The sequence below is a fragment of the Dromiciops gliroides genome, chromosome 5, assembly GCF_019393635.1.
Source record: "Dromiciops gliroides isolate mDroGli1 chromosome 5, mDroGli1.pri, whole genome shotgun sequence".
Classification (NCBI taxonomy): Eukaryota; Metazoa; Chordata; class Mammalia; order Microbiotheria; family Microbiotheriidae; genus Dromiciops; species Dromiciops gliroides.
Genome location: NC_057865.1, coordinates 186,359,224 through 186,385,102, shown reverse-complemented (window position 1 = coordinate 186,385,102; position 25,879 = coordinate 186,359,224). Strand labels below are relative to the sequence as shown.

Here is a 25,879-nt window from a genome sequence, read left to right as displayed (position 1 = left end):
TGACACGTAGGAGAGGAGAGGAAGAAGGAAGTAAGTACAGGACCTGAAAGCCGGGAATTAGTTTAACCTGCTGCTCTTCTTGTTGCTGTGGCTTACACTGTTGCTGCTGTTTGATTATGTCTGCCAACAATCAAGGCACAGAATTTGGTAAGGGACCCGAGGTCTGCCTTTATTTACAGCGATTACTTGTACGTTCTCACCTCCATCTCTTTCCATGGGCTCCTTGCCTTTGGAAATGAGTGAGACTAGCCAGCGTAGGGAAAATGGGGAGCCCCTTAAAGTCCCTGCATTCAGGTCTGTCGTCCCCCCAACCCCCATTCCCGGGCTCCAATTTCTGCCTGTGTCTTAAATCAAGTCAGCAAATGGTTAGTTGTGACATCAGGGTGGTTTTATTTGGGAGTTCTTAAGTCTGATATCTCTCACCTCTGTCAGAGTCCCTCAGAATACTGGTAGGACAACAACATCCTTCAGGATGCTGGAGCCCTAGGGGGTATGGCTTCTCTTTGGGGGTGTATGTGTACCGAGCACTTTTACCCTTTTCACTTCGGCAAAATCTATTTTCTCCGCGAAGGCTTAATTCATGGTGTTCAATCAGTTCGATAAGTCTCAATGGTGGAGAATAGTGGTAACTGAGAAAGGATGTGTCCCAATGATCTCATTTTACCCTTTCAATACCGTGGGAGGCAGGGCATTTTACAAGAAGGAAATTGAGGCTCAATGAGATCTAGTGACTTCTCAAGAGCACATAGCTTTGTAAGTGATAGCTGCACCTTGAGCCCAATCTTTTGCCTCCAAGTTCAATGTACATTCCATTCCACTTTTCCTTCCTCTCTTTAAGTTTCGTTGTGGTAAAACAAACAAACGAAACAACATGGAAAAAATCTTAGTCTTCTTTGGGCTGCTCTTGAATTTCAAAGCTAACACGTTAGTGGAAAGGCAGACGGTTTCTTGGACTTTGAAATTTAACATAGCTGTGTATAACTAAATGTAAAAAAAATGAGCTACATCTCTAGTAATTTTTTCTAAAATATAATTTGTTTTAGTTCAGTGTGGAAAATCTGGATGACATAATTTAAGTTCAGATTTCCTAAGAATTTTGAAACTAAAATTCAGCAACATTGCTTGAGCTCTAGCTTGAATATCTTTATATGCAATGGTGTTATATTGTAGCAGGCTCATTTTTCGAATTGGTTACATGATAGTTTCTTTTTTTTAAATTAGAAACATTTTTATTTAAAGTTTTGAGTTCCAAATATTACCCCTCCTTTCCTCCCTCTCCTCTCCCTGAGGCAGTAAGCAACCCAGATATAGGTTATACATGTGCAATTATGTAAAACATTACATAGTAATTATTTTGTATAAGAAAACTTGAATAAAAAAAATGAAAGTGAAAAGTAGTTTGCTTCAGTCTGTGTTCAATCAGTATCAGTTCTTTCTTTGGAGGTGGATAGTATGCTTCATCATTAGTCCTTTGTGATTGTCTTGGATCATTGTATTTCTGAGAATAGTTAAGTAATTCATGGTTCTTCATTGACCAGTATTGTTGTCACTGTGTATAATATTCTCCTGGTTCTGCTCACTTCACTATAAATTAAATTAGTTCATACAAATCTTTCCAGGCCTTTCTAAAATCATCTTGCTTATAATTTCTTATGGCACAATAATATTCCATAACAATCATACACCACAGCTTATTTAGCCATTCCCCAAATGATGGCTGTTTCCTTCATCTCCATTTCTTAGCCATCACAAAAAGAGCTGCTATAAATATTTTTTTGTACAAATAGGTCTTTTTCTCTTTTGGGGGATGGATATATATATATATTTGTTTCAACAGAAAAGTTTAGTCTTTTAAATGCTTAAGCATTTAGAGCAGTTGTAGTCTATTTACTTTGTAATTCTAGTTGGTTTACACACTGAGTAGTCATTCTTTTAATTATTGCTTCTTAGCACATTGTATTTTTTTATTTATTTAAATTTAATTCCTTAAGTTTATTGTTTTTCTATTTTTTTTTTTGGTGGGGTAATGAGGGTTATGTGATTTGCCCAGGGTCACACAGCTAGTAAGTGTCAAGTGTCTGAGGATAGATTTGAACTCAGGTCCTCCTGAATCCAGGGCTGGTGCTTTATCCAAGGTGCCACCTAGCTGCCTCAAGCACATTGTATTTTTTAAAAAAACATCAGTCTTATTTCTGAATATTGGGCTATAGCAGACAATTTAAATAGTTTTTAAAAGAGAAATCTTACTGTGAAGGATAGAGTTGGGGTAGACAATGGGTAGTTGGAAAAGTTTCATTTCTCTCTCTCTCTCTCTCTCTCTCTCTCTCTCTCTCTCTCTCTCTCTCTCTCTCTCTCTTTTATGGCAGGGCAATGAGGGTTAAGTGACTTGCCCAGAGTCACACAGCTAGTAAGTGTTAAGTGTCTGAGGCTGGATTTGAACTCAAGTTCTCCTGAATCCAGGGCCGGTGCTCTATCCCATTTCTCTCTATCCACTCTGTTCTTCATATTTTGACACCTACCATCTGTCAATTTCAAAGACCTTTGGAGGAAATTTTTCTGTTTTATATTAGCTATTTTATATTTTTAGGTATTTATCCCTGGTGGAACAAAAGTGGCTTTATATAATCCCCTCTTACTATTGGATTATTTGTATCAATGTTTGGTTATTAATATTGCTTCTGTTAATTTCATATTATTTAAAATGTTAACCTCTAGCCTTCATCAGACTTACTATAAACTTAAACTCCACTTCTCTTTCTTCTAGGTTTATTGAACAAGAAAGAGAATGTAGCCAATTTACTGCAGAATCAGCAGCTTTAATCTATTTTATTAGCTTTGGTGTTGTGTTTGACACTTTGCTCTCCATTGCCTCTTGTGTCTCATCCTTTATCAGGCCCTGTTGATTTTTTCTACCTAACATTTCTCAGATCCATTTCTGTCTCTGTTCTCTTGTCTTTCCCCACCAGTGATGCAGACTAATATGACCATTTGGCTTAGACTATTACAACTTTCTAGGTCTTTCTATCACCACATCTTCTTTCCCTCCTAATCTGTGTTTATTTTTTTCCATTTGGGCATATATCTGCTTATAGCCTTAAAATACTCTTACTGGATCCTACCATTCTTTAAAGCTATCATCCTTTAAATCTCTTCCCTTTCATGACCAAACTCCTAGAAAAAAAATCATCTATGTTTCCTGTCTATTATTTGCTTCTCAATTCTCTTTGCATTTTGACTTCCAATTATATCGCTTAACTTAAATTGCCTTCTCTAAAGTTACTAATGATCTTGTTTTTTTAAAAAAAGTTTTTATTGATATCCTGTTTTTCACATCATCATAGTTATTCTCAGTATCCCTCTCCCTCTCCTTCCCAGAAAGGCATCCCATATAACACATGGTATTTTTTTACAGAGGGAAAAAAAGTCAACACAACTGCATCACTACATTGGCAAAGTCATAAAGCTTGTGTCATGTGCCAATACTTATGCACCTCCAAAGGGGTGGGCTGGGGGTGTCCTCTCATATCTCTTCATTCAAGATACACTTTAGTTTTATAATTTTGTTGCATTTACTTTTGAGTTTTTTGGTGTGTGGTCATTGTTTCCATTTACATTTTTATAGGTATTGTATATATCGCTTACTTGAAACTGTTTACTTTCCTCTGCATTAATTCATGTAGTTTTTCTATGTTTCTCTGTATTCATTACACATATAATTTCTTTTTCTTTTCTTTTTTTTTCCTTTTTTTTTTTTTTGCGGGGCAATGAGGGTTAAGTGACTTGCCCAAGCTCACACAGCTAGTAAGTCTGAGGCCGGATTTGAACTCAGGTGCTCCTGAATCTAGGGCCCATGCTTTCTCCACTGTGCCATCTAGCTGCCCCCTGCATACATAATTTTAACAACATGGTGATATTCCATTACATTTCTGTTTAGCAATTCCCCAAATTGATGGATATCCTCTTTGTTTCTAATTCTCTCCTGTTATAAAAAGTGCAGCTGTTTGGACTCTTTGTTCTTATTGATGGTTTCCTTGAGCCATAAGCCCAGTGCTGTAGTCTCTGGTCAAAAGGTATGGACATGTTAGCATGATTCCAAATTGCTTTCCAAAATGATCACATAATTTCACAACTCCACCAATAGTGTATTAGTGTGTTTATCATCCTACAACCCCTCCAAAATTGGCTATTGTCATTTTTCGTCATCTTTGCAATTTTTAGGGTTTTGATTTACTTATTATTAGTGATTTGGAGCAGTTGTTCATGTGGTTTGAGTACTGTATAATACTTCTTTTGAGAACTGTTTGTTCATATCCTTTGACCAGGTATCAGTTGGGAAATAGCTTTTTTTTACATAAACATGTGTCTACACATATACATACATATATATAAATAACAAACTCTTATCAGAAATTTGATACAAAGATTTCATCCCCATTTGACCACCCTCTATTTTATATTAGTTACATTACTTTGTATAGAAACTTTTTAATTTCATGTAATCAAAGTTACTATATTATATCTTTTATAATTGCCTCTATTTCATGTTTAGTTAAGAATGTATCTCCTACCCATAGGTGCCAGAGATATATGATCTTCTCTTCTAATTTTTTTTTTAATAGTATGAAGGCATGATAGACACAGTGCTGGACCTGGAGTCAAAAAAAGCTCCTGAGTTCACATCTGGCCTCAGACACTACCCATGTCACCCTGTCCAAGTCACTTAACCTTGTTTGCCTCAGTTCCCTCATCTGCAAAATGACCTGGAGCAGGAAATGGCAAACCACTTCACTATCTTTGCCCAAATGGAGTCACAAAGAGTCAGACATGTCATGGAATGACCGAACAACAACATATAGTTGCATATGCAGTTAGAATGTATTATAGAATATGGTGTAAGGTGTTGGTCTCAGCCTAATTTCTCCAGACTACTTGACAGTTTTCCTAGTAGTTTTTATCAAATAAGGAGTTTTTTCCTAGGCAATTTACATTTTCCACTTAATCAAACATTATGTGAGTTCCATTGATAATTTTCCCTCATCCAGTTAGTTCTATTAACCTATCACTCTATTTTTAAAAACTGATACCAGATGGTTTTGATGACTACTGCTTTAGTGCCATTCTACATTCAATCCTCTATCTTTTCATGATCTCCTTTGAATATTCTAGGTCTTTTGGTTTTTCAAATGAATTTTGTTGTTGTTATTTTACCAAGTTCTACAAAGTATCCCCTTTGATAATTTTATTGTTATGTAGTAGTAAAAGCCTAACTTTGGTAGTATTGTTATTTTTATTATATTGACACAGCCTGTCTATAAACATTTAATATTCTTTCAGATTTTTAAGTTGACCAATGATCTTTTTTTTTTTTTTTTTTTAGTGAGGCAATTGGGGTTAAGTGACTTGCCCAGGGTCATACAGCTAGTAAGTGTTATGTGTCTGAGGCCGGATTTGAACTCAGGTACTCCTGACTCCGGGGCAGGTGCTCTATCCACTGTGCCACCTAGCTGCTGCAACCAATGATCTTTTTTTTTTTTGAGGCAATTGGGGTTAAGTGACTTGCCCAAGGTCACACAGCTAGTAAGTGTTAAGTGTCTGAGGCCGGATTTGAACCCAGGTACTCCTGAATCCAGGGTCGGTGCTCTATCCACTGCACCATCTAGCTGCCCCCAGCCAATGATCTTTTAATGGTTTAATCTCATTGCTTTTTCTCAATCCCCGTGTCTCCTCTACTGATCTGTAGCATCTGATGCTCAGCCTCCCTTTCTTGTATACTTTCTTCTCTCTGGTTTTGTATACACACAGTGGTTTCTCAATTTTCCTTCTGTCCGTCTATTCAATCTTTTTCAGTCTTCCCAACTATTTTCCTCTCTATGTTCTCCTATTAGTTCATCTCATCATATCCCATGGGTTTAATTATCTTTTTGCAGATGATTTCCAAATCTATATGTCCAGCCCAACTCTCTCCTATGACCTATACTCACATATTCTCAGCTACCTAATGGATGTTATCAAACTATATATTTGATAAGTATCTCAAGTCAATATGTCCAGAACAGAATTCTTAACTTTCTCCCCCAAATGTATTTTTTCAAAAAGTTCTATTGAACTTTTTTCTCTCTGTCAGTGGCACTACTGTCCTTCCAGTAACCAAGATTCACAACTGTGGTGTTATCCTTACCTCTTCACTCTTTCACCCCACATACGTAATCATATCCAAATCCTATCTTTGTACTTCCAGTTCATCTCTCACATTCAACCCCTCCTTTTTTTTTTTTTTAATTTATTCATGTGGTCACCAATCCCCCTGATCCAGTTCCTTATTATCCTGTAGCCCAGAGCTTCTTAGACTTTTTCTGCTTGTGACCCCTTTTCACTGGAGAAATTTTTATGTGACCCCGGGTATATAGGTATATAAAATAGGTATACAAATCAAACATTTACTGTCAAATTTTTTGTGACCCCCCCCCACATTCAGTTACTATTATTGTCTACAGTTTAAGAAGCTTTGCTATAGCTTTTTTTTTTTTTTTTTTTGGTTGGGGCAATGAGGGCTAAGTGACTTGCCCAGGGTCACACAGCTAGTAAGTGTCAAGTGTCTGAGGCCGAATTTAAACTCAGGTCCTCCTGAATCCAGGGCCAATACTTTATCCACTTTGCCACCTAGTTGCCCCTGCTATAGCCTTTTAAATGGTCTTCCTGCCTTAAGACTCTCCCTACTCTAATCAATCACAGATTTTTCTAAAGTTCAGGTCTGACTAGGTTGCTCCCTTTTTCTGTAAACTCAACTGCTTCTGTATTGTCTGTAATATAAAATATAAACTCTCTTTGGCTTTTGGAACCCTTTAAACCTGGTCCCAAGCTACTTTTCCATTCTTATTACATAGTACTCCCTTTCTCACACTCTATGGTTTAGCCTAACTGGCATTTTTTTGTTGTATCTCACAAGTGATCCTCCATTTCCTGTCTCCTTGCCTTTGAACTGACTGTCACCCATGTCTGGAATGCTCTCCTTTCACACTGCTTTATCTCTGTCTTTTAGAATCCTCTTATGAATGAAGGGATCTCATATTATGGTCCTCTGTGGACTTAAGTTTCTATTAAATTAGACAGCGCTCTGTGATGTGGACATGAAATGTACTCTCACTCCTCCATTTCCCAGAATATCTTCTCTACCCCTTTTTGACGTTAAACTTTCACTATCCCTTCAAAGTACAACTGTAAATTTGTTTTCTCCAGAAAGTATACCACACTGGGAATGATCTTCTTTCTCAAAACTTTTAGGGCTTTGCTTTGTAACTTTCTAATACCCTTATCATGTGATATTGTGTATTATGAGTATTTGTTTGTGTCTTTTTTACCTGATTAGATCATAAGTTCCTGTAGGGCAGGGACTTGTGTCATTCTTACATTTTATGTCTTCCCAGTTCTGAGTACAATGTTCTGAAATATTATAGTAGACATTTAATAAGTGTCTGTTGTACTTTTTAGTGTTAAAAAGCTCCATAAAATGCTGGTGTTGGCTCTGTCACCAACTACCTATCAATTAACCTTTTCAGGCCTCAATTTCCTTATCTGTAAAATGAGAGGGTTGGACAAGATGATTGTTGAGGTCTCATTTAACTCCAAAATGTCACCATGCTTTAGTGGTCCTTCGAGCTCATCAACATGTGTATTCCGTGTAATGATGCTAATTGTCACCCATCCATGTCCTTTCATCCTGTATGATTATTGTTCAAGTCATCCTGTTAAATACTCCACAAAGGGCCCCACCCAACATTCTAGAAGCCTTGCAGTTCTTTTGACGACATGTGGTTATTAGTGGAACAAGAGGGCTGTCCATCTTGCCATATGACCAGCCTACCTTCTTTTTTGGCCATACATCTCTGTGATGACAATGCAGAGTCTTCTAAGTGAGATCTCTAGTCACTCACAAGAGTTAGGTCTAATTGTATATAATAGAAAAAACAAAAAAACCAAGGGGATGAAAAATGTTTATCGTCCAGACTTTGACAGGCAACCCCTAGAGAAGGCCATCATTATTTATATCAGATAGTGACTGGTTATGGACAGTAAGCTGGGCTCAGAATTAACAAAAGTAAAATAAAATAAAAAGCTCACCTTTGGGGATGTGTACCTTTGGGGATTTGCTTTTAGAGTCAGCCCCAAAACTTAGACCCATCTTTTGAACAATGGTGTTCTTTTGGCAGCACCATGTGGTAGCTCTTCGTGGAATACCACACACACTAAGGAATTATAGTTCCCCCAAAGAAGTGCATAGTTGGGGGTGAATAGGCTGTAGCTCACTACCAATCAAGAACTGTATAAGTGAAGTAGAGTAAAAGATGTCATCACAGAGATATATGAGCAAAAGATGCTATGTTGTTTGTGAAATGGATTTCACTTCCTGGTTCACTTTGAAAACAAGTATCTCCTCTTTGTGGATGACATTGTGCTGATTGCAACAAGTCTCTTAGATGAACTCCAAAATAAAAAGAGACCATCCTAACTGTATTTACACAAGACAAACCAACTGGGTTTTGAAAAACCAAGTGCCTTTTAATGTGCTGTTAAATTGAAAACCCATAGACACTTGAAATGAATAATGAACTGGTCCCAGAACTGTGGTGGGAGGAGGCTGGATTTTCTTTGGTAAACTGAACAGATCTTTCCCTGATCTCAGGGTTCTCCCGGAAATAAAGGACCGTGTTTTTCCTTAGCTGGCACAATGGATAGAATGCTGGGCCTGAAGTCGGGAAGACCCAAGTTCAAATCCAACCTCAAACACTAGCTATATGAGTCTGGGAAGTCACTTAACTTCTGGATGCCTTAGTTTCCTCAGGTATAAAATGGAGGTGATAATAATAGCATCTACCTGATAGGGTTGTTACAAGGATCATATGAGATAATATTTATATGTGCATAGAATGTTTCCTGGCACATAGTAGGTGTTTAATAAATGCTTGTTTACTGTCCCTTTTTTATTTTCTTTTAAAAAAAATCAATAATTTTTTCCATTGACATTGTATGGCTACAAATCATAGGATACTACTGTCCTCTAAGTATTGAAATTGAGGCTTATCCAAAGGGCAGTAGAGAGGTGTGTGGTGGATGTGAGCAACCTGTAACACATCACCAAAAAATAAATCATGCAAGAGAAACATAGGAGAAACATAGGAGAGAATGAATTAAAAATAAGAAGTTTCACTTTGTCCCAATGTACGATCTTGTGAATATAGTTTTGGATTCTGACTCTGTCATTCAGCATGTTTTTTCTTCCTTTCAGTGTTGTGTTGTCTACAAATTTGATAAAGATGCTGTCTTATACTTTTCTTTAAGACCTTGATAAAAATGTTAACCACATAGGTCCAAGCATGCACCCATGTTCTATTGCCCTAGAGACCTTCTTTCAAGGTAGTATCAGAGAAACTTGAAATAATGACTACTTCAGATTCCAGAATTCAACCAGTTACTAATATGTTGGATTGTTGTATCATTTACTCCACCTGTCTCTGTCTTTTCCACAAGAATTGCATGACAGTTTATTAAATGTTTTTCCCAAATCTAGATAAACTGAGTCTATAGCATTCCTCTAATCTGTCAGTTTAGTCTGAAATGATCTGTTATGGATGAAGCCATGCTGACTCTTTGTGATTGCCTCTTCTTTTTTCTAAGGAACATTCATTGTTAATGGAACCAACAGACAAAGAAACAAAAAACTTTTAAAATCTTTTCTTTTAGCCTCTGAACCATGTAGATTTTAAATGTTTAGATTTTTCCAAACAATTTAAAGTGGCTTTTCCACTTAAAATATAATCTTTTGACAGAAAGAAAAGGTGAATAAAAGTGACAGCTGGAAAGTCCCTTGAGAATGTGACTTTATTATTTAAGTGGAAAGCACTGTCTCTTTAAAAACAGTCACTGGGGAATTGGTGCACTGAAATATATCCTCTTTGAGTTAAAAGGATGAAAGGGGACTTTGAAAATTTTCAGTTAACCCCACAATATGAACCTTACATTTGTAGTAATATCCTGTTTCATAGAAAATTATGTGGATGCAAAACTAGGATCAATATTTAATTTTAGCATTAGGATATAGTAGAGATTTTTTGAAATCTTGAAAAACCTAGGAAATAACTTTGCTTCTGTTGCTGCAGGAGCCAAAGGCTATTTATTCCCTAAAAGGTTCCATTTATGTGATTCTTCAGTCATTTGTGCTTTTGAAAGTATAGAAAAGTAATAGAAATAAATAGCAGATCTTTTTTCATTCAAGATTCAAATAAGTTTTTCAATAGAGACACCTAGTGGACAAATTTTTTCCTAAGCTTTTGAGACCATTGTATTTGAGAATGGAATAAAGGATTGCTTTTCCCATCTTTTTTTTTTTTGGGGGGGGGGAAGAGTGAGGGGAAGAGGAATCATATTAATTACATTTGTCAAAATATGTTAAATTATTGAGTAAGGGTAAAGTTCCTTACAAACTTCAAATGAGACAATATTTGTAAAGCATTTTGCAAACCCTAAAGCACTACGTAAATTATAGCTATTATTATTACAGACTTTAAAAAAAGTATGAATATATACCAACTACTATTACTACTACTACTGCTAGTAATGTTGTGCTATACAATGAAAATTTGAATATTGATTCGTGATTTAGAAAGGCCAGTGTTCTTGTTCTATTTTTAAGGTAATAGTGTTATCACAAACTACATATTTACATTTAATAGGCTTTCTGTAAAGGAAAGATTTTCATTTTTTTAATATAAGGGCATGAAGGAATGTTAAAAATAAATCTTCTGGTAACTATGTATATTTTTCTCAGTACAGATTTCTAAAAATTCAATAGGATTAGGTACTTCTCAACCTGAATTTACAAAATCCAGAAATGAATTTGAAAGGGATGCTATTTTATGACAGATGTACCACTGCCTTCTGGGCATATGTCATCAAATATTTTGTTAAGACTTAGAACTGTGCTCTTTGACAGCATGAGTTGGGGAGGAAGCAATATTAAGGTTTATACTCCTTGTTCTCAGAATGCAGAAAGGATATGAAGACAGAGGAAAGATGATAAGGTCTTCTTCTGAAAGGTGTTACATAGCAGAGTCAGAGAGAGAAATTTGGTTCCTTTTTCAATGAGATGGAAACTTATACTTTTTGGATTTTGTAAATTAAGTTTTAGGGGTGGAAAAAGGGAAGGAATATAGCTTATTTTTGATTTTTGTATTTTAGAGAAGCAGTGTAGTGTAGTGGATAGAGAATTTGTTGTACAGCTAGGAAGATCTTTGTTCAAGTTTCTCCTCTGACACATCCTGGCTGTATTTATGTGACTGGCCAAGTCATTTAGCTTGATGGTGTTCTAAATGCTGCAAAGTCTTTTCAGACTGCAGAAAAAAGGCTAACTCATAATGGTAGAGAGGATGTTTTCATCAGGGTATTCCCTATACAGGGCATTCAAACCAATGAAAAAACAAGTCTAGTCTCTATCCTCCATTTATTTTGAGAATAATTAAAAGTACATTCTTTATATATTTTTCTGTTTGTTGGAGCAAAGTAAATTCCTTTAATATTTGGTATAATTTTCAGTACAGAGAAGGAAAGAAAGGAAAATCTTTTAGTTTTGCCTCCATTTGAACAGAGGTAGATATAGGAAACTTTTTTTTTTCTGTGTACATATCTATTCACTTATTTAGAAATTGAAAAATAATTAAACTTCAATTTATACTTAGAACCTATCAGTTCTCTCTCTGGAGTTAGATAACATTTTTCATCATGGGTCCTTTGGAATTGTCTTGGATCATTGTATTGCTCAAGTGTAGCTAAGTCTTTCAAAATTGGTCATCATAATATTCCTGTTATTGTATACAATGATTTCCTGATTCTTCATGCTATACTTGGCATCTGTTCATATAGGTCTTTCCAGGTTTTTCTGAAACCATCCTGCTTGTCTCTTCTTATAGCACAATAGTTTTCCACCACAATTATATATCACAACTTGTTGAGCCACTCTCCAATTAATGGGCATCCCTTCGATTTCTTGTACTTTGTCACCACAAAAAAAGTTGCTATAAGTGTTTTTGTAAAAGTAGGTCCTTTTCCTTTTTTTTCTTTGATCTCTTTGGGATATAGATCTAGTAGTGGTATTGATGGAAAAGGGTATGCACAATTTTATAGTTCGTTGGGCATGGCTCCAAATGTTCTCTATAATAGACATGTTTACAATTCCAGGGTAGTGCATTAATGTCCCTATTTTCCCACATCACTTCCAGCATTTATTGTTTTCCTTTATTGTCATGTTAACCAATCTGATAGGCGTGAGGTGATACCTCAGAACTGTTTTAATTTACCTTCCTCTAATCAGTAGTGATTTAGAACCTAAGTTCTTAAACTGGGGTCATGACCCCATATGGGGTCACATAATTGAATGTGGTGGTCCCCCCAAATTTGGCAACAGTAAAAGGTTATGTATACTTATTTTATATACCTATATGTACGGGGTCATGTAAAAATTTCTCAGGCAAAAAGGGCTCACAAGTGGAGAAAGTTTTAAGAAGCACTCTGATTTAAAGCATTTCTGTTTATAAATAGCTTTGATTTTTTCTTTTGAAAACTGCTGGCTCATATCCCTTGACCATATATTAGTTGGAGAATGGCTCATATTTTTATAAATTTGACTCAGTTCTTTACATATTTGAGAAATGAGGCCTTTATCAATGAAACTTCCTGTGATGTTTTTTATTTTACTTTGTTTATAGTACCCTTTATCAAAATACAGTTTTGTATATCATTTCTTTTAATTAGGTCTGTTTTTGCTTTTACTTTGCCTGAGAGAGACCATGCTTGCTACCCCTGTCATGTTTTTACTTTAGCTGAAGCATAATAGATTCTGCTTTAGCCCCTCATTTTAACTCAGTGTGTGTGTGTCTTTCTGTTTCAAGTGTGTTTCTTATAAATAACATATTGTTGGATTCTATTTTTTAATCCATTCTGCTATCCACTTCTGTTTCATGGGTGAATTTATCTCATTCACATTCACAGTTAGATTTACTGTATATTTCCCTGTCTTCTCTTTTCTTTCTCTTTTCTTCTGTTCATCCTTTTCTTTCCTTTTACCCTGTTCCTCTTCTAAATTATCTTTTATCCTACCATTGCCTCCCTGAATCTGCTGTCCTGTCCTTTTTTTTTTTTTTTTTTTAGTGAGGCAATTAGGGTTAAGTGACTTGCCCAGGGTCACACAGTTAGTAAGTGTTATGTGTCTGAGGCCGGATTTGAACTCAGGTACTCCTGACTCCAGGGCCGGTGCTCTATCCACTGTGCCACCTAGCTGTCCCTCTGCTGTCCTTTTTATCACTTATCCCTTTCTCTTATTTACTTCCCCTCCTACTTCCTTGTTGGGTAAGGTACATTTCTTTATTCAACTGAATATGTATATATAGTCTTCCCTCTTTGAACCAATTCCAGCAAGAGTGAAGCATTGTTTGCCACAGTGCCTCACCCCTCCCTTTTCCCCTCAACTGTAAAACCTCTTCCTTATGTGCCTCTTTCATGTAAGATAATTTTCCTCATTCTTCTCCCTTCCCCCTTTCCCCAGTGCATCTTTCTCACCCCTTCATTTTTTTTTTTGAGGTCATCCTACTAGTGCCCTATGTCTATATAGATTAATTCTAACTGCCCTAATAATGATAAAATTTTTAGGTATTACATTTATCAACTTCCCATATAGGGATGTAAATAGTTTAACTTCATTGATTTTCCCCTATAATTTCTTTTTCCTATTTACCTTTCTATGCTTCTTTTGAGTCTTGTGTTTAAATGTCAGATTTTCTATTCAGCTCTGGTCTTTTCATCAGGGATCTTTGAAAGTTTTCTATTTCATTAAATATCCATATTTTTACCCTGAAGGATTATACTTAGTTTTGCTGGGTAGGTTATTTTTGATTGTAATCATGGGAAAGTTTCAAGAATGAAATACTTAAGACAAAAAAAAATTTCTGATGGGGAAAAGGGGGAGTTATCTACAGAATCAGGCATGTTGCATAGAGAACTCATCCACCACTTTAGTTTTTGTTTTTTTTGTTTTTGGGGGCAATGAGGGTTAAGTGACTTGCCCAGGTGCCTAGGGTCACACAGCTAGTAAGTGTCAAGTGTCTGAGGCTGGATTTGAACTCAGGCATTCCTGAATCCAGGGCTGGTTCTTTAACCACTGAGCCACCTAGCTGCCCCTCACCTTAGCTTATTTTTTTTAATTATAAAATTATTTTATTATTTTCCAGTTCCATGTAGAGATAATTTTCAACATTTGTTTTTATAAGATTTCTAGTTTCAAATTTTTCTCCCTTCCTCCCCTCCCTCCCCCCCTTCCCCAAGACAGCAAGTAATCTGATATAGGTTATATATGTACAATAACATTAAACATATTTCTGCATTAGTCATGTTATAAGAGAAGAATCAGAGCAAAAAGGAAAAACCTCAAAAAAGAAAAACAATAGCACCCAAAACAAAAGAAATAGTATGGTTCAATCTGCATCCATATTCCATAGTTTTTTTTTTTTTTTCTGGATTTGGAGAGCATTTTCCATCATGAGTCCTTTGGAACTATTTTGGACCATTGTATTGCTGAGAAGAATCAAGTCTATCACAGTTGATCAACACATAATGTTGATGATACTGTGTACAATGTTCTCCTGGTTCTGCTCATCTCACTCAGCATTAGTTCATGTAAGTCCTTCCGGGTTTCTCTGAAATCTGCTTGCTCATCATTTCTTACAGCACAATAGTATTCCATTACATTCACATACCACAACTTGTTCAGCCATTCCCCAACTGATGGGCAGCCCCTCAATTTCCAATTCCTTGCCACCACAAAAAGAGCAGCTATAAATATTTTTGTACATGTGGGTCCTTTTCCCACATGATCTCTTTGGGAAAAAGACCCAAAAGTGGTATTGCTAGGTCAAAGGGTATGCACAGCTATGCCCTTTGGGCATAATTCCAAATTGCTCTCCAGAATGTTTGGATCAGTTCACCGCTCCACCAACAATGCATTAGTGTTCCAATTTTTCCACATTTTCTCCAACATTTATTATTTTTCTTTTTTGTCATTTTAGCCACTGTGATAGGTGTCAGGTGGTACCTCAGAGTTGTTTTAATTTGCATCTCTCTAATCATTAGAGACAGAGCATTTTTTCATATGGGAATAGATAGCTTTGGTTTCTTCATCAGAAAACTGCCTGTTCATATCCTTTGACCATTTCTCAATTGAGGAATGACTTGGATTCTTATAAATTTGATTTAGTTCCCTATATATTTTAGAAATGAGGCCTTTATCAGAAGTACCGGCCACAAAAATTGTTTCCCAGCTTTCTGTCTCCCTTCTAATTTTGGATACATTGCTTCTGTTTGTACAAAAATTTTTTAATTTAATGCAATCAAAATCATCCATTTTGCATTTTATAATATTCTCTATCTCTTGTTTGGTCATAAACTGTTTTCCTTTCCAAAGATCTGAAAGGTAGACTATTACTTTCTCTCCTAATTTACCTATGGTATCACCTCTTATTTCTAAATCATGTATCCATTTTGATCTTATTTTAGTATAAGGTGTCAGATGTTGGTCTATGCCTAATTTCTGCCATACTATCTTCCAGTTTTCCCAGCAGTTTTTGTCAAATACTGAGTTCCTATCCCAGAAGCTGGAGTTTTTGGGTTTATCAAACACTACATTACTAGTGTCATTTACTACTACTGTGTTTCCTGTGCCTAGCCTATTCCATTGATCCTCCACTCTATTTCTTAGCCAGTACCAAATAGTTTTGATGACTGCCACTTTATAGTAAAGCTCCAGGTTTGGTACCACTAACCCACCTTCCTGTGCATTTTTTTTCATTATTTCCCTGGATATTCTTGATTTTTTGTTTTTCCAGATGAATTTTGTTATTATTTTTTCTAGCTCTATAAAATAATTTTTAGGTAGTCTGATTGGTATGGCACTGAATAAGTAAATTAATTTAGGTAGTATTGTCATTTTTACTACATTAGCTCTGCCTATCCATGAGCAATTGATATCTTTCCAATTATTTAGATCTGATTTGATTTGTGTGAAGAGTGTTTGGTAGTTGTGTTCATAGAGTTCCTGGGTTTGTCTTGGCAAGTAGACTCCCAAGTATTTTATATTATCTACTGTTACTTTAAATGGAATTTCTCTTTCTATCTCTTGCTGCTGGACTTTGTTGGTCATGTATAGAAACGCTAATGATTTATGTGGATTTATTTTATATCCTGCTACTTTGCTAAAGTTGTTAATTATTTCAAGTAATTTTTTTTTTTTTTTGGTGAGGCAATTGGGGTTAAGTGACTTGCCCAGGGTCACACAGCTAGTAAGTGTTAAGTGTCTGAGGCCAGATTTGAACTCAGGTACTCCTGACTCCAGGGCTGGTGCTCTATCTACTGCACCATCTAGCTGCCCCATTTCAAGTAATTTTTGAGTTGATTCTCGAGGATTCCTTAAGTATAACATCATATCATCTGCAAAGAGTGATAGTTTTGTTTCCTCCTTGCCTATTCTAATTCCTTTAATTCCTTTCTCTTCTCTGATTGCTAAAGCTAACATTTCTAGGACAGTATTAAATAATAGGGGTGATAATGGACATCCCTGTTTCACCCCTGATCTTATTGGGAAGGCCTCTAATTTATCTCCATTGCATATAATGCTTGCTGATGGTTTTAGGTAGATACTGTTTATTATTTTAATGAAAGCTCCACCTATTCCTAAATTCTCTAGTGTTTTTATTAGGAATGGGTGCTGTATTTTGTCAAAAGCTTTCTCTGCATCTATTGAGATAATCATATGATTTTGGTTAGTTTTCTTATTGATGTGGTTGATTATGTTAATAGTTTTCCTAATGTTGAACCAGCCCTGCATTCCTGGTATAAATCCCACCTGGTCATATTGTATTATCCTGGTGATCACTTGCTGTAATCTCCTTGCTAATATTTTATTTAAGATTTAAGCATCAATATTCATTAGGGAAATGGGTCTATAATTTTCTTTCTCTGTTTTTGCTTCGCCTGGTTTTGGTATCACCACCATATCTATGTCATAAAACGAATTTGATAGAACTCCTTCTTCACCTACTTTTCCAAATAATTTGTATAATATTGGAATTAATTGTTCTTTAAATGTTTGGTAAAATTCACCCGGAAACACATCTGGTCCTGGGGATTTTTTCTTAGTGAGTTCATTAATGGCTTGTTCAATTTTTTTTTTCTAATATGGGTTTATTTAAGGATTTTATTTTCTCTTCAGTTAACCTGGGCAGTTTGCATTTTTGTAAATATTCATCCATTTCATTTAGATTGTCAAATTTATTGGCATACAGTTGGGCAAAATAATTCCTAATTATTGATTTAATTTCCACTTCACTGGTGGTAATATCACCCTTTTCATTTTTGATACTGGTAATTTGGTTTTCTTCTTTCATTTTTTAATCAAATTAACCAATATTTTATCTACTTTATTGTTTTTTTCATAAAACCAGCTCTTAGTTTTATTGATTAATTCTATAGTTTTTTTTATTTCAATCTTATTAATTTCTCCTTTAATTTTCAGGATTTCTAGTTTAGTATCTAATTGGGGATTTCGAATTTGTTCTTTTTCTAGCTTTTTAAGTTGCATGCCCAATTCATTAATCTCCTTTTTCTCTTTTTTATTCATGTAAGCATTTAGAGCTATAAATTTTCCCCTAAGCACTGCTTTGGCTGCATCCCATAAATTTTGGTATGTTGTCTCATTATTGTCATTATCTTGGATATAGTTATTGATTGTTTCTATGATTTTTTGTTTGGCCCATTCATTCTTTTTTTTTTTTGCAGGGCAGTTGTGGTTAAGTGACCCAGGGTCACACAGCTAGTAAGGGATAAGTGTCTGAGGCTGGATTTGAACTCAGGTCCTCCTGAATCTAGGGCCGGTGCTCTATCCACTGCGCCACCTAGCTGCCCCAAGGCCCATTCATTCTTTAGAATGAAATTATTTAGTTTCCAATTGATTTTCATTCTACTTTTCCCTGGTTCTTTCTTACATGTAATTTTTATTGCATCATGATCTGAGAAGGATGCATTTACTATTTCTGCCTTTCTACATTTGATGATGATGTTTTTGTACCCTAATACATGGTCAATTTTTGAAAATGTGCCATGTACTGCTGAGAAAAAGGCATATTCCTTTCTATCCCCATTCAGTTTTCTCCAGACATCTACATTGTCTAATTTTCTAGTAATCTATTCACCTCTTTCACTTCTTTCTTATTTATTTTTTGGCTAGATTTATCTAATTCTGAGAGGGGGAGATTCAGATCCCCCACTAGTATAGTATTACTGTCTAATTCCTCTTGTAACTCATTTAACTTTTCCTCTGTGAATTTGGATGCTAGACTACTTGGCACATATATATTTAATATTGATATTATTTCATTATCTATAGTACCTTTTAGCAAGATGTAGTTTCCTTCCTTATCTCTTTTAATGAGATCTATTTTTGCCTGTGCTTTGTCTGAGAAAAGGATTGCTACCCCTGCTTTTTTTACTTTAGCTGAAGCATAATATATTCTACTCCAGCCTTTTACCTTTACTCTGTGTTTATCTCTCTGCTTCAAATGTGTTTCTTGCAAACAGCATATTGTAGGATTCTGGTTTTTAATGCACTCTGCAATTTGCTTCCGTTTTATAGCAGAGTTCATCGCATTCACATTAACCGTTATTATTACTGACTATCTATTCCCCTCCATTATATTTACCCCCTTTGTACTTTTCCCCCTTCTTTCACCCTATTCCTCCTCACTGATGTTTTACTTCTTACCCCTGCCTTCCCCAATCTGCCCTCCCTTTTTATCACCCCCCTCTCTTTTCTTTACCCTTTTCTCCCTTGCTTTTGTCCTCCCTTCTATCAGTTCCCCCTTTCCCTTCCCCTTTTGCTTCCCTAAAGAATGAGCTAAGTTACTTTATTCCAATGAACGTATATGTTATTCCCTCTTTGAATCAAATCTAATGAGAGTAGGGTTGAAAAAATGTTCACCCCTCCTTTCTTTCCCTCTGTTGTAATAGGTTTTGTTTTTTTTTTTACCTCTTCATATGATACAATTCACCCCATTCCACCTCCCCTTTCCTCTCATCCCCATAGATTCCCTTTGTAACCCCTTAATTTTCTTTGTATCATTACATCAAAGACAATCTATATTTATACCCTCTGTGTAAAAGTCCTTTCCTCTGCCCAAATACATTTATAGTTCTTAAGAGTTATGAGTATTATCTTCCCATGTAGGGATGTAAACAGTTTAACCTAATTATATAACTTTTTTTCCCCTCTGTTTACCTTTTTAAACTTCTCTTGAGTCTTGTATGTTAAGATCAAATTTTCTATTCAGTTCTGGTCTTTTCCTCAGGAAACATTGAAAGTCCCCAATGCCATTGAATGTCCATCTTTTGCCCTGAAAGAGAATGCACATTTTTGCTGAGTAATAGATTCTTGGCTGCAATCCAAGCTCCTTTGCTTTCCAGAATATCATATTCCAAGCCTTGCGGTCCTTTAATGTTGAAGCTGCCAGGTCCTGAGCTATCGTGACTGTGGCTCCATGATATTTAAATTGCTTCTTTCTGGCTCCTTGGAGTATTTTCTCCTTCACCTGATAATGCTGTAATTTGGCTATAATATTTCTTGGAGTTTTCCTTTTGGGATCTCTTTCAGGAGGTGATCGGTGGATTCTTTCAATGATGATTTTATCTTCTGATTCTATGATATCAGGGCAGTTCTCCTTAATAATTTCTTGGAATATGGTGCCTAGATTCTTTTTCTGGTCATGGCTTTCAGGCAGTCTAATGATTCCCCAATTGTCTCTTCTGGATCTGTTTTCCAGATCAGTTGTCTTTCCAATGAGGTATTTCACATTTTCTTCTATTTTTTTCATTCTTTTGATTCTGCTTGACTGATTCCTGGTGTCTCATGGATTCCTTATCTTCCAATTGTCCAATTTTAATTTTTAAGGCATTGTTTTCTTCAATGAGATTATGCACCATTTTTTCCATTTGGCCAAATGAATTTTTTAAGGAATTGTTTTCTGCAGTCAATCTTTGTACTTCCTTTTCCAAACTGCTGATTCTTTTTTCATAATTTTCTTGTTTTGCTTTCATTTCTCTCCCCATTTTTTCTTCTACCTCTCTCAATCAATTTTTAAAGTCCTTTTTAATCTCTTCCAGGAAGGCTTTTTGTTCTTGAGACGAATTCACCTTCCCTCATGAGGCTTCATATGTAGGCAATTTGAGGGTATTGTCCTCATCTGAGTTTGTGTTTCCTTCTTCCCTATTGATACAGAAGCTCTCAATGGAGAGGGCTCCTTTTTGCTTCTTATTCATTATTGCAGCTTATTTATTTATTTTTAAAGTTGAGGTCTGCTCTGGGGGCACCAGGGTCCCTGTTTTGGGCTTCTTGTGCAGGGATATAGGTGCTGTGTGACCAGCTTTTTACTCTGAGGCCTTTATAGTGTGTGCAGTTTGCCCCCCTGCACTTCCTGTCTGAGTGCGCTAGGTCAGTTGTCTTAGTTGCGCCTGTCCTGTTCGTGGCCTACAGCTGGCAACTTACCCTCTTGGCTGGTGTAGGTACGTTTTTCCACTGTCCTTCTTGGCCATCAGATTTTTGAGCCAGGTTCCAGGGGCCTCAGTTGTTTGGCTGTGGCCCGCAGCTTCCTGCTGACTTGCCCCAACCCCCTCAGCGCTGGGCTGCTGCTCTGCACTGCACCTCCCTTTTGCCTCCCTTTTGCCTGAGTCAGACTGACCTTTTCTTGAAGTCTTCTAAATTATCTCTGTTTGGAAGACTGTGTCTCTCTGTCTCTTTGCAGGTTCTGTAGTTTCAGAATCTGTCCAGAGGCTTGATTTAATGTTCTTTTTGAGGGAAAAGAAGCTGCTCAGGCAGCTTGCTGATTCCTCTCCGCCATCTTGACTCTGCTAAACCAGTTCTTTATGGGCTAGGATGCTGGGCTAAATTTAACAAGATGAAATTTAGGAATAAGTACTGGACCTATGATTTCACTGATGTAGCATACTCCCAGATAAGGAAATTCCCTCTATTAATGAAAGTCTTCACCTTTTCTTCAACCAATAGTCTTATAGAAGTGCCTAGAATACTAAAACATTAGGTGACTTGTCTAGAGTCAAACACTCAGTATGTGTCAGAGATGAGGTTTGAACCATGGTTTTCTTTGATCTATTTATGCTATGGTGCCTCTCAGGATGTAATTTAAAAGATGAATGTAAAGTCTTTTACTTGGGGTAAAAACAATAAATTTCAAGTCCAAGGTAAGGCAGATGTGGCTAAGTAGTTGTTTTCCTGTGTTTTAGTGGACTTCAAATTCAATGTGATACACTAGTGTGATTATTATGGAAGCTAGGTGTTGAAGTGGATAGAGAGTCAGCCCTAGAGTCAGGATGACCTGAATTCAAATCTGGCCACAGACACTAGTTGTGTGACCCTGGGCAACCCACTTAACCCTGTTTAACTCAGTTTCCTCATCTGTAAAATGAGCTGGAGAAAGAAATGGCAAGCCCCTTCAGTATCTCTGCCAAGAAAATTCCAAATGGGGTCATAAAGAGTCGAATACAACTGAAATGACTGAACAACAAGTTTGATTACAGTAGTCAAAACAGTCAATGTGTTCTTAGATTGCCTTAAGTGCCATTGTGCCCCTATGCCCTTGACCAGGGAAGCTATTTTCTTTTTGTGCTCTGCCCATGTCAGACTATATCAGGAATATTATGTTTACTTCAGGATGCCACAATTTTAGTTGGATTTTGATAAATCGAAGAGGATCTAGAGGAAGCTATAATACATATGTATGTGCATGTAAATGTTTGCATGCATACACGCCCGCAATGTATCCATGTATATATGGACACCTATGTAGGTATGTGTGTATGTATACAATGTATGCATATGTAAATATTTTAATGTGCACACACAGTGCAGCTATGTATATACAAATATACACTGTATACACATGTGTATGTGCAATGTATGTATATGTGTGTATGTTTTTACATGAATTCTCTTTGGGTCTTGATTAGCCACTGATAATAAGGTGGCACAAGAGACAGACACAGTAAAAACTGCAGTTTATTCACTCAGAATGAAATGTATTCTAACAGTAAATGATGGGCATCTGTCTGTCATAATTCAATTGGTGACATTTATACAATTCTACTTTTCATAGTATGTTAGGCTTAGTGAGGCAGAGGAGATGGTGGCAGAGGTACAACAAGAGAGGTTACTTATCATTAGTTACAAACTAAGGAATGAATGTGTTCTGCTTAGCTTAGCCATTTCCATTAGATCAAAGGGAACCTTATATCACCAATAAAAACCTTTTGTAGAAATCAAACTGATCTGGTGGTATAGGCTGAGACAATACACAGCAAAAATGGTGACTACAGAACAAAATAGAGTTATGTCAATTCCTGACATACTAGTCTTAACTTAAAAATAGACACACATTTGCATATCTATCTATCTATCTATCTATCTATCTATCTATCTATCTATCTATCTATCTATCTATCTATCTATCATCTATCTATGGATGTTTTTTGGAGGGTGAGGCAATTGGAGTTAAGTGCCTTGACCAGGGTCACACAGCTAGTAAGTGTTAAGTGTCTGAGGCTGGATTTGAACTCAAGTCCTCCTGACTCCAGGGCTGGTGCTCTATCCACTGTGCCACCTAGCTTCCCCTATCTATGGATTTTAAAGATATATATAGTTATATATAGTTATATATATATAGTTATATAGAGCACATAGTTATATAGCCTATATCAGGACTTTAGGACTTAAACTTTTTCCACTTGTGACTCCTTTTTGCTGGAAAAATTTTTGCATGACCCTGGGTATATAGATATATAATATTTTACTGTTGCCCAATTTTTTGTAACCCCTACATTCAGTTATACAACCCCATATGGAGTCATGACCCACAGTTTAAGAAGCTAAGGTCTATATAATTCTCTGTGTCTATCTCTATATTTAGGTGTGTATGTATGTGTATATATATGTGTGTGTGTGTATGTGTGTATATATATATATATATATATATACAAATACAAATATACATACGCATATATATATACAAATACAAATATACACATGCATATATATATACAAATACAAATATACACATGCATATATATATATATATATATATGCATGTGTATATTTGTATTTGTGTATATATATATATAAAACATAGGTCATCTGAAGACTACCTGGGCAAAAGCATTGAGAGATTTCTTTTTCAGAAGGTTGGCAATCAGATGATAAGTTGAGATAATAAAAGTAATGTCTCATAAATAAAGATATTTGTAAGGTGCTTTGTAAACCTTAAAGTGTCATGTAAATGCTAGCTATTATTCATTATAATATACACATTTTTATTAATACAGTACAGGTTTTACAATCTGTATCAGTGGAAGTAGTACCCCTTCTTCCTGGGCCTTCCCCCTCCTCTCCTATTTAATCACTGAAAGCAAGGGACTGAGGACAGCCTTTTGATATTTAATGAAGAGCAAAGATTTTTGAAATGCTGATATTTCTTTATGAAGTATGAGAAAATTTCTCTTTAATGGAATTAGAGGGGCCACTGATATGCCTAGCCCTATCATTGTTTGATGAAATGTGAAGTTTTCTTTTATTGAATTTAAAAGGTAATCCATTGGCTGGATGAAGGTTAGTGATAGCTGGTGTCTCTGAGCTCACTAGCCCTGAGGTCATCCAGTGGGGAGCAGCTTTGTGTATTGTGACTCCTATGCCTCTGGAGGAGGGGAGGGAAATTATTTTTTCCTTGACTGCTTTAAGATCATATCCATCAAGAACCATAGATGTCTACCCCAGAGACAGAAATAGACGTTGAAATGCAAACACTTGAGATTTGAAGTATCTTTAAGGAGTGGGACCTCTGGCTGAAGAATAGAGAGTCAATGGTGGATTCAAAGGAGATTTAGGCCTTAGAGATGGGAGCTGCCCTGGGGGAGCCCAGCCAATTGACTCACTCATCAGGGACACAAAGATACTAGGAGATCAGGGATGGGGGAATAACATGATAATTACATGAGACCAAAAAGAACTTTGTGGCCCTGAGATACTGGAGGCATAATATACTTTGGCCATGTATGTTTCTTACATGTGAGCTTCACTATCATTGTGTTCACTTTTCTCATGAACACTGCCGGAGAGTGCACCTCATATTTGTTGAGGGGGAAAATGTTTTGTAGCTATTGTTCTCACTCTGCCATCTTAGTAAATTCCTTTGCTTTGAGTTAATTTTGTCTACTGGTTGATTGTTATGAGGAAGCTCACAGGGAAAGGATAAACTATTATTCAGAGTGCAGATAGACTCCCAGGGTGCCCTAGAACCTTGCAGTAGCAGCTGCCTATGGAGACAAGTTGGGGGAATATCCCAGAGGGGGTGCTACAACTATAAAATGCTATGAGATCAAATGAAGGAACACTCACTAGTAACTAGGATCAGGGATCAGGAATCAGAGAAGCATTCTTAATTCTTTATTCCCATACCTTCTTCATTAGTCCCCTGAAGACATAAATAGGCTGAGGATGAGGCTCAGATACATACTTCAGAAAGCTATCATAGGATTATGATTTCCAGAAAGTTAATACTGGGTTAGTGAAATTGCCTGGCAAGAAGTTTCTTTTCACATAGTATACCATAGATGGAGATGTTTCTCTCTAAAAAAAAATCATACCCATTGAGCAATAATTGTTGAGATAACTTAGACTACCTTCTGAGTTGGCACGTCATGATCTTATTAAAACACAGATAAGTTTTTGATGACTTGTCACAAATCATCTAAAAGTAAAGGATTAAAAAAAAGAGTGCTTCCCAGTTGTCATAAAATCTGCCACTAAAAATCATTTAAAAGGCACCCCCCACACAGACACTTTAAAAAACTAACCTCTAAATTCTCTATTCTGAAACCTTCCCTAAGGAGCAACTGCACAAGAGAAACAGGTGTTGGAAGCTATGTTTTGAATCTGCACTCAGCAGGTGGTAATTTTCACTCTAATTCAGTGTTTGACAGATACTCCAAGATTGTCTGGCAATCACTGTGCTTCATAATGTGGCATAGGGGTTTTGGTGTGTTTGTTTGTTTTGGGAGGACATATAACCTGAAGTCCTAACTGCCTATAGTTAGAGATATTTTAGCATATTAGATGCCTGCTGCTTATGGAGTACACACGTTTTCTCAGACACTTCTCTCAAAAAATAAATTACCAGCGAGCCAGAGATTGTAGCAATCAGGGAACAATAGTAGAAAATATGGAAACAGGTGTGTGAGACAACGTGGGTCCATCCCAAACAGCTCCCAAACAGAAGGCTCCCCAGTGCATAGGATTGGCTATGGCTCAAGGGTATCAGCAAGATGCTGGTGGGGTCTTTCTTCTTTAGTTTCATTTCCTGGTACCTCTAACATGATATGGGAAGGTGGCCATTAAAAATGAAAAGTTAGTTTATTTGCGGTGGAATGATCATTGGATTAAAAGCCTGGATAACTGGGTACTAGTTCTGGCTCTGCCACTAAGTAGCTGTGACTCTGGGCAAATCATTTAACTTCATTCTCTGTTTATTTAGCTGCAAATGAGAGGGTTGAACCAACAGATATATAATGTCTTTTCTAGCTCTTTGGGGGGGATTGTGTGCACAAAAATGATACAAAGAATAGGTAATTGCAACCAGGTGATTTGCTTGATGAAGTCTAATGTTAATCTAGCTTTTAACAGATTTTAACAGAAATTCTTGGTTTCATTGCCATTTGGGATGCACACCTATCT

The 25,879-nt window shown here is 36.3% G+C and overlaps 1 protein-coding gene across 1 annotated transcript in view; it reads left to right on the top strand.

Annotated features, from left to right (window-relative positions):
• The window catches only part of DERA (deoxyribose-phosphate aldolase), a 144,132-nt gene continuing 118,253 nt past the window's right edge, over nucleotides 1–25,879 (top strand). The window contains exon 1 of the mRNA XM_043967058.1: nucleotides 1–147. Within this exon, the coding sequence (XP_043822993.1) occupies nucleotides 117–147 (31 nt within the window). The 5' untranslated portion in view covers nucleotides 1–116. The remainder of the gene's footprint in view (nucleotides 148–25,879) is intronic.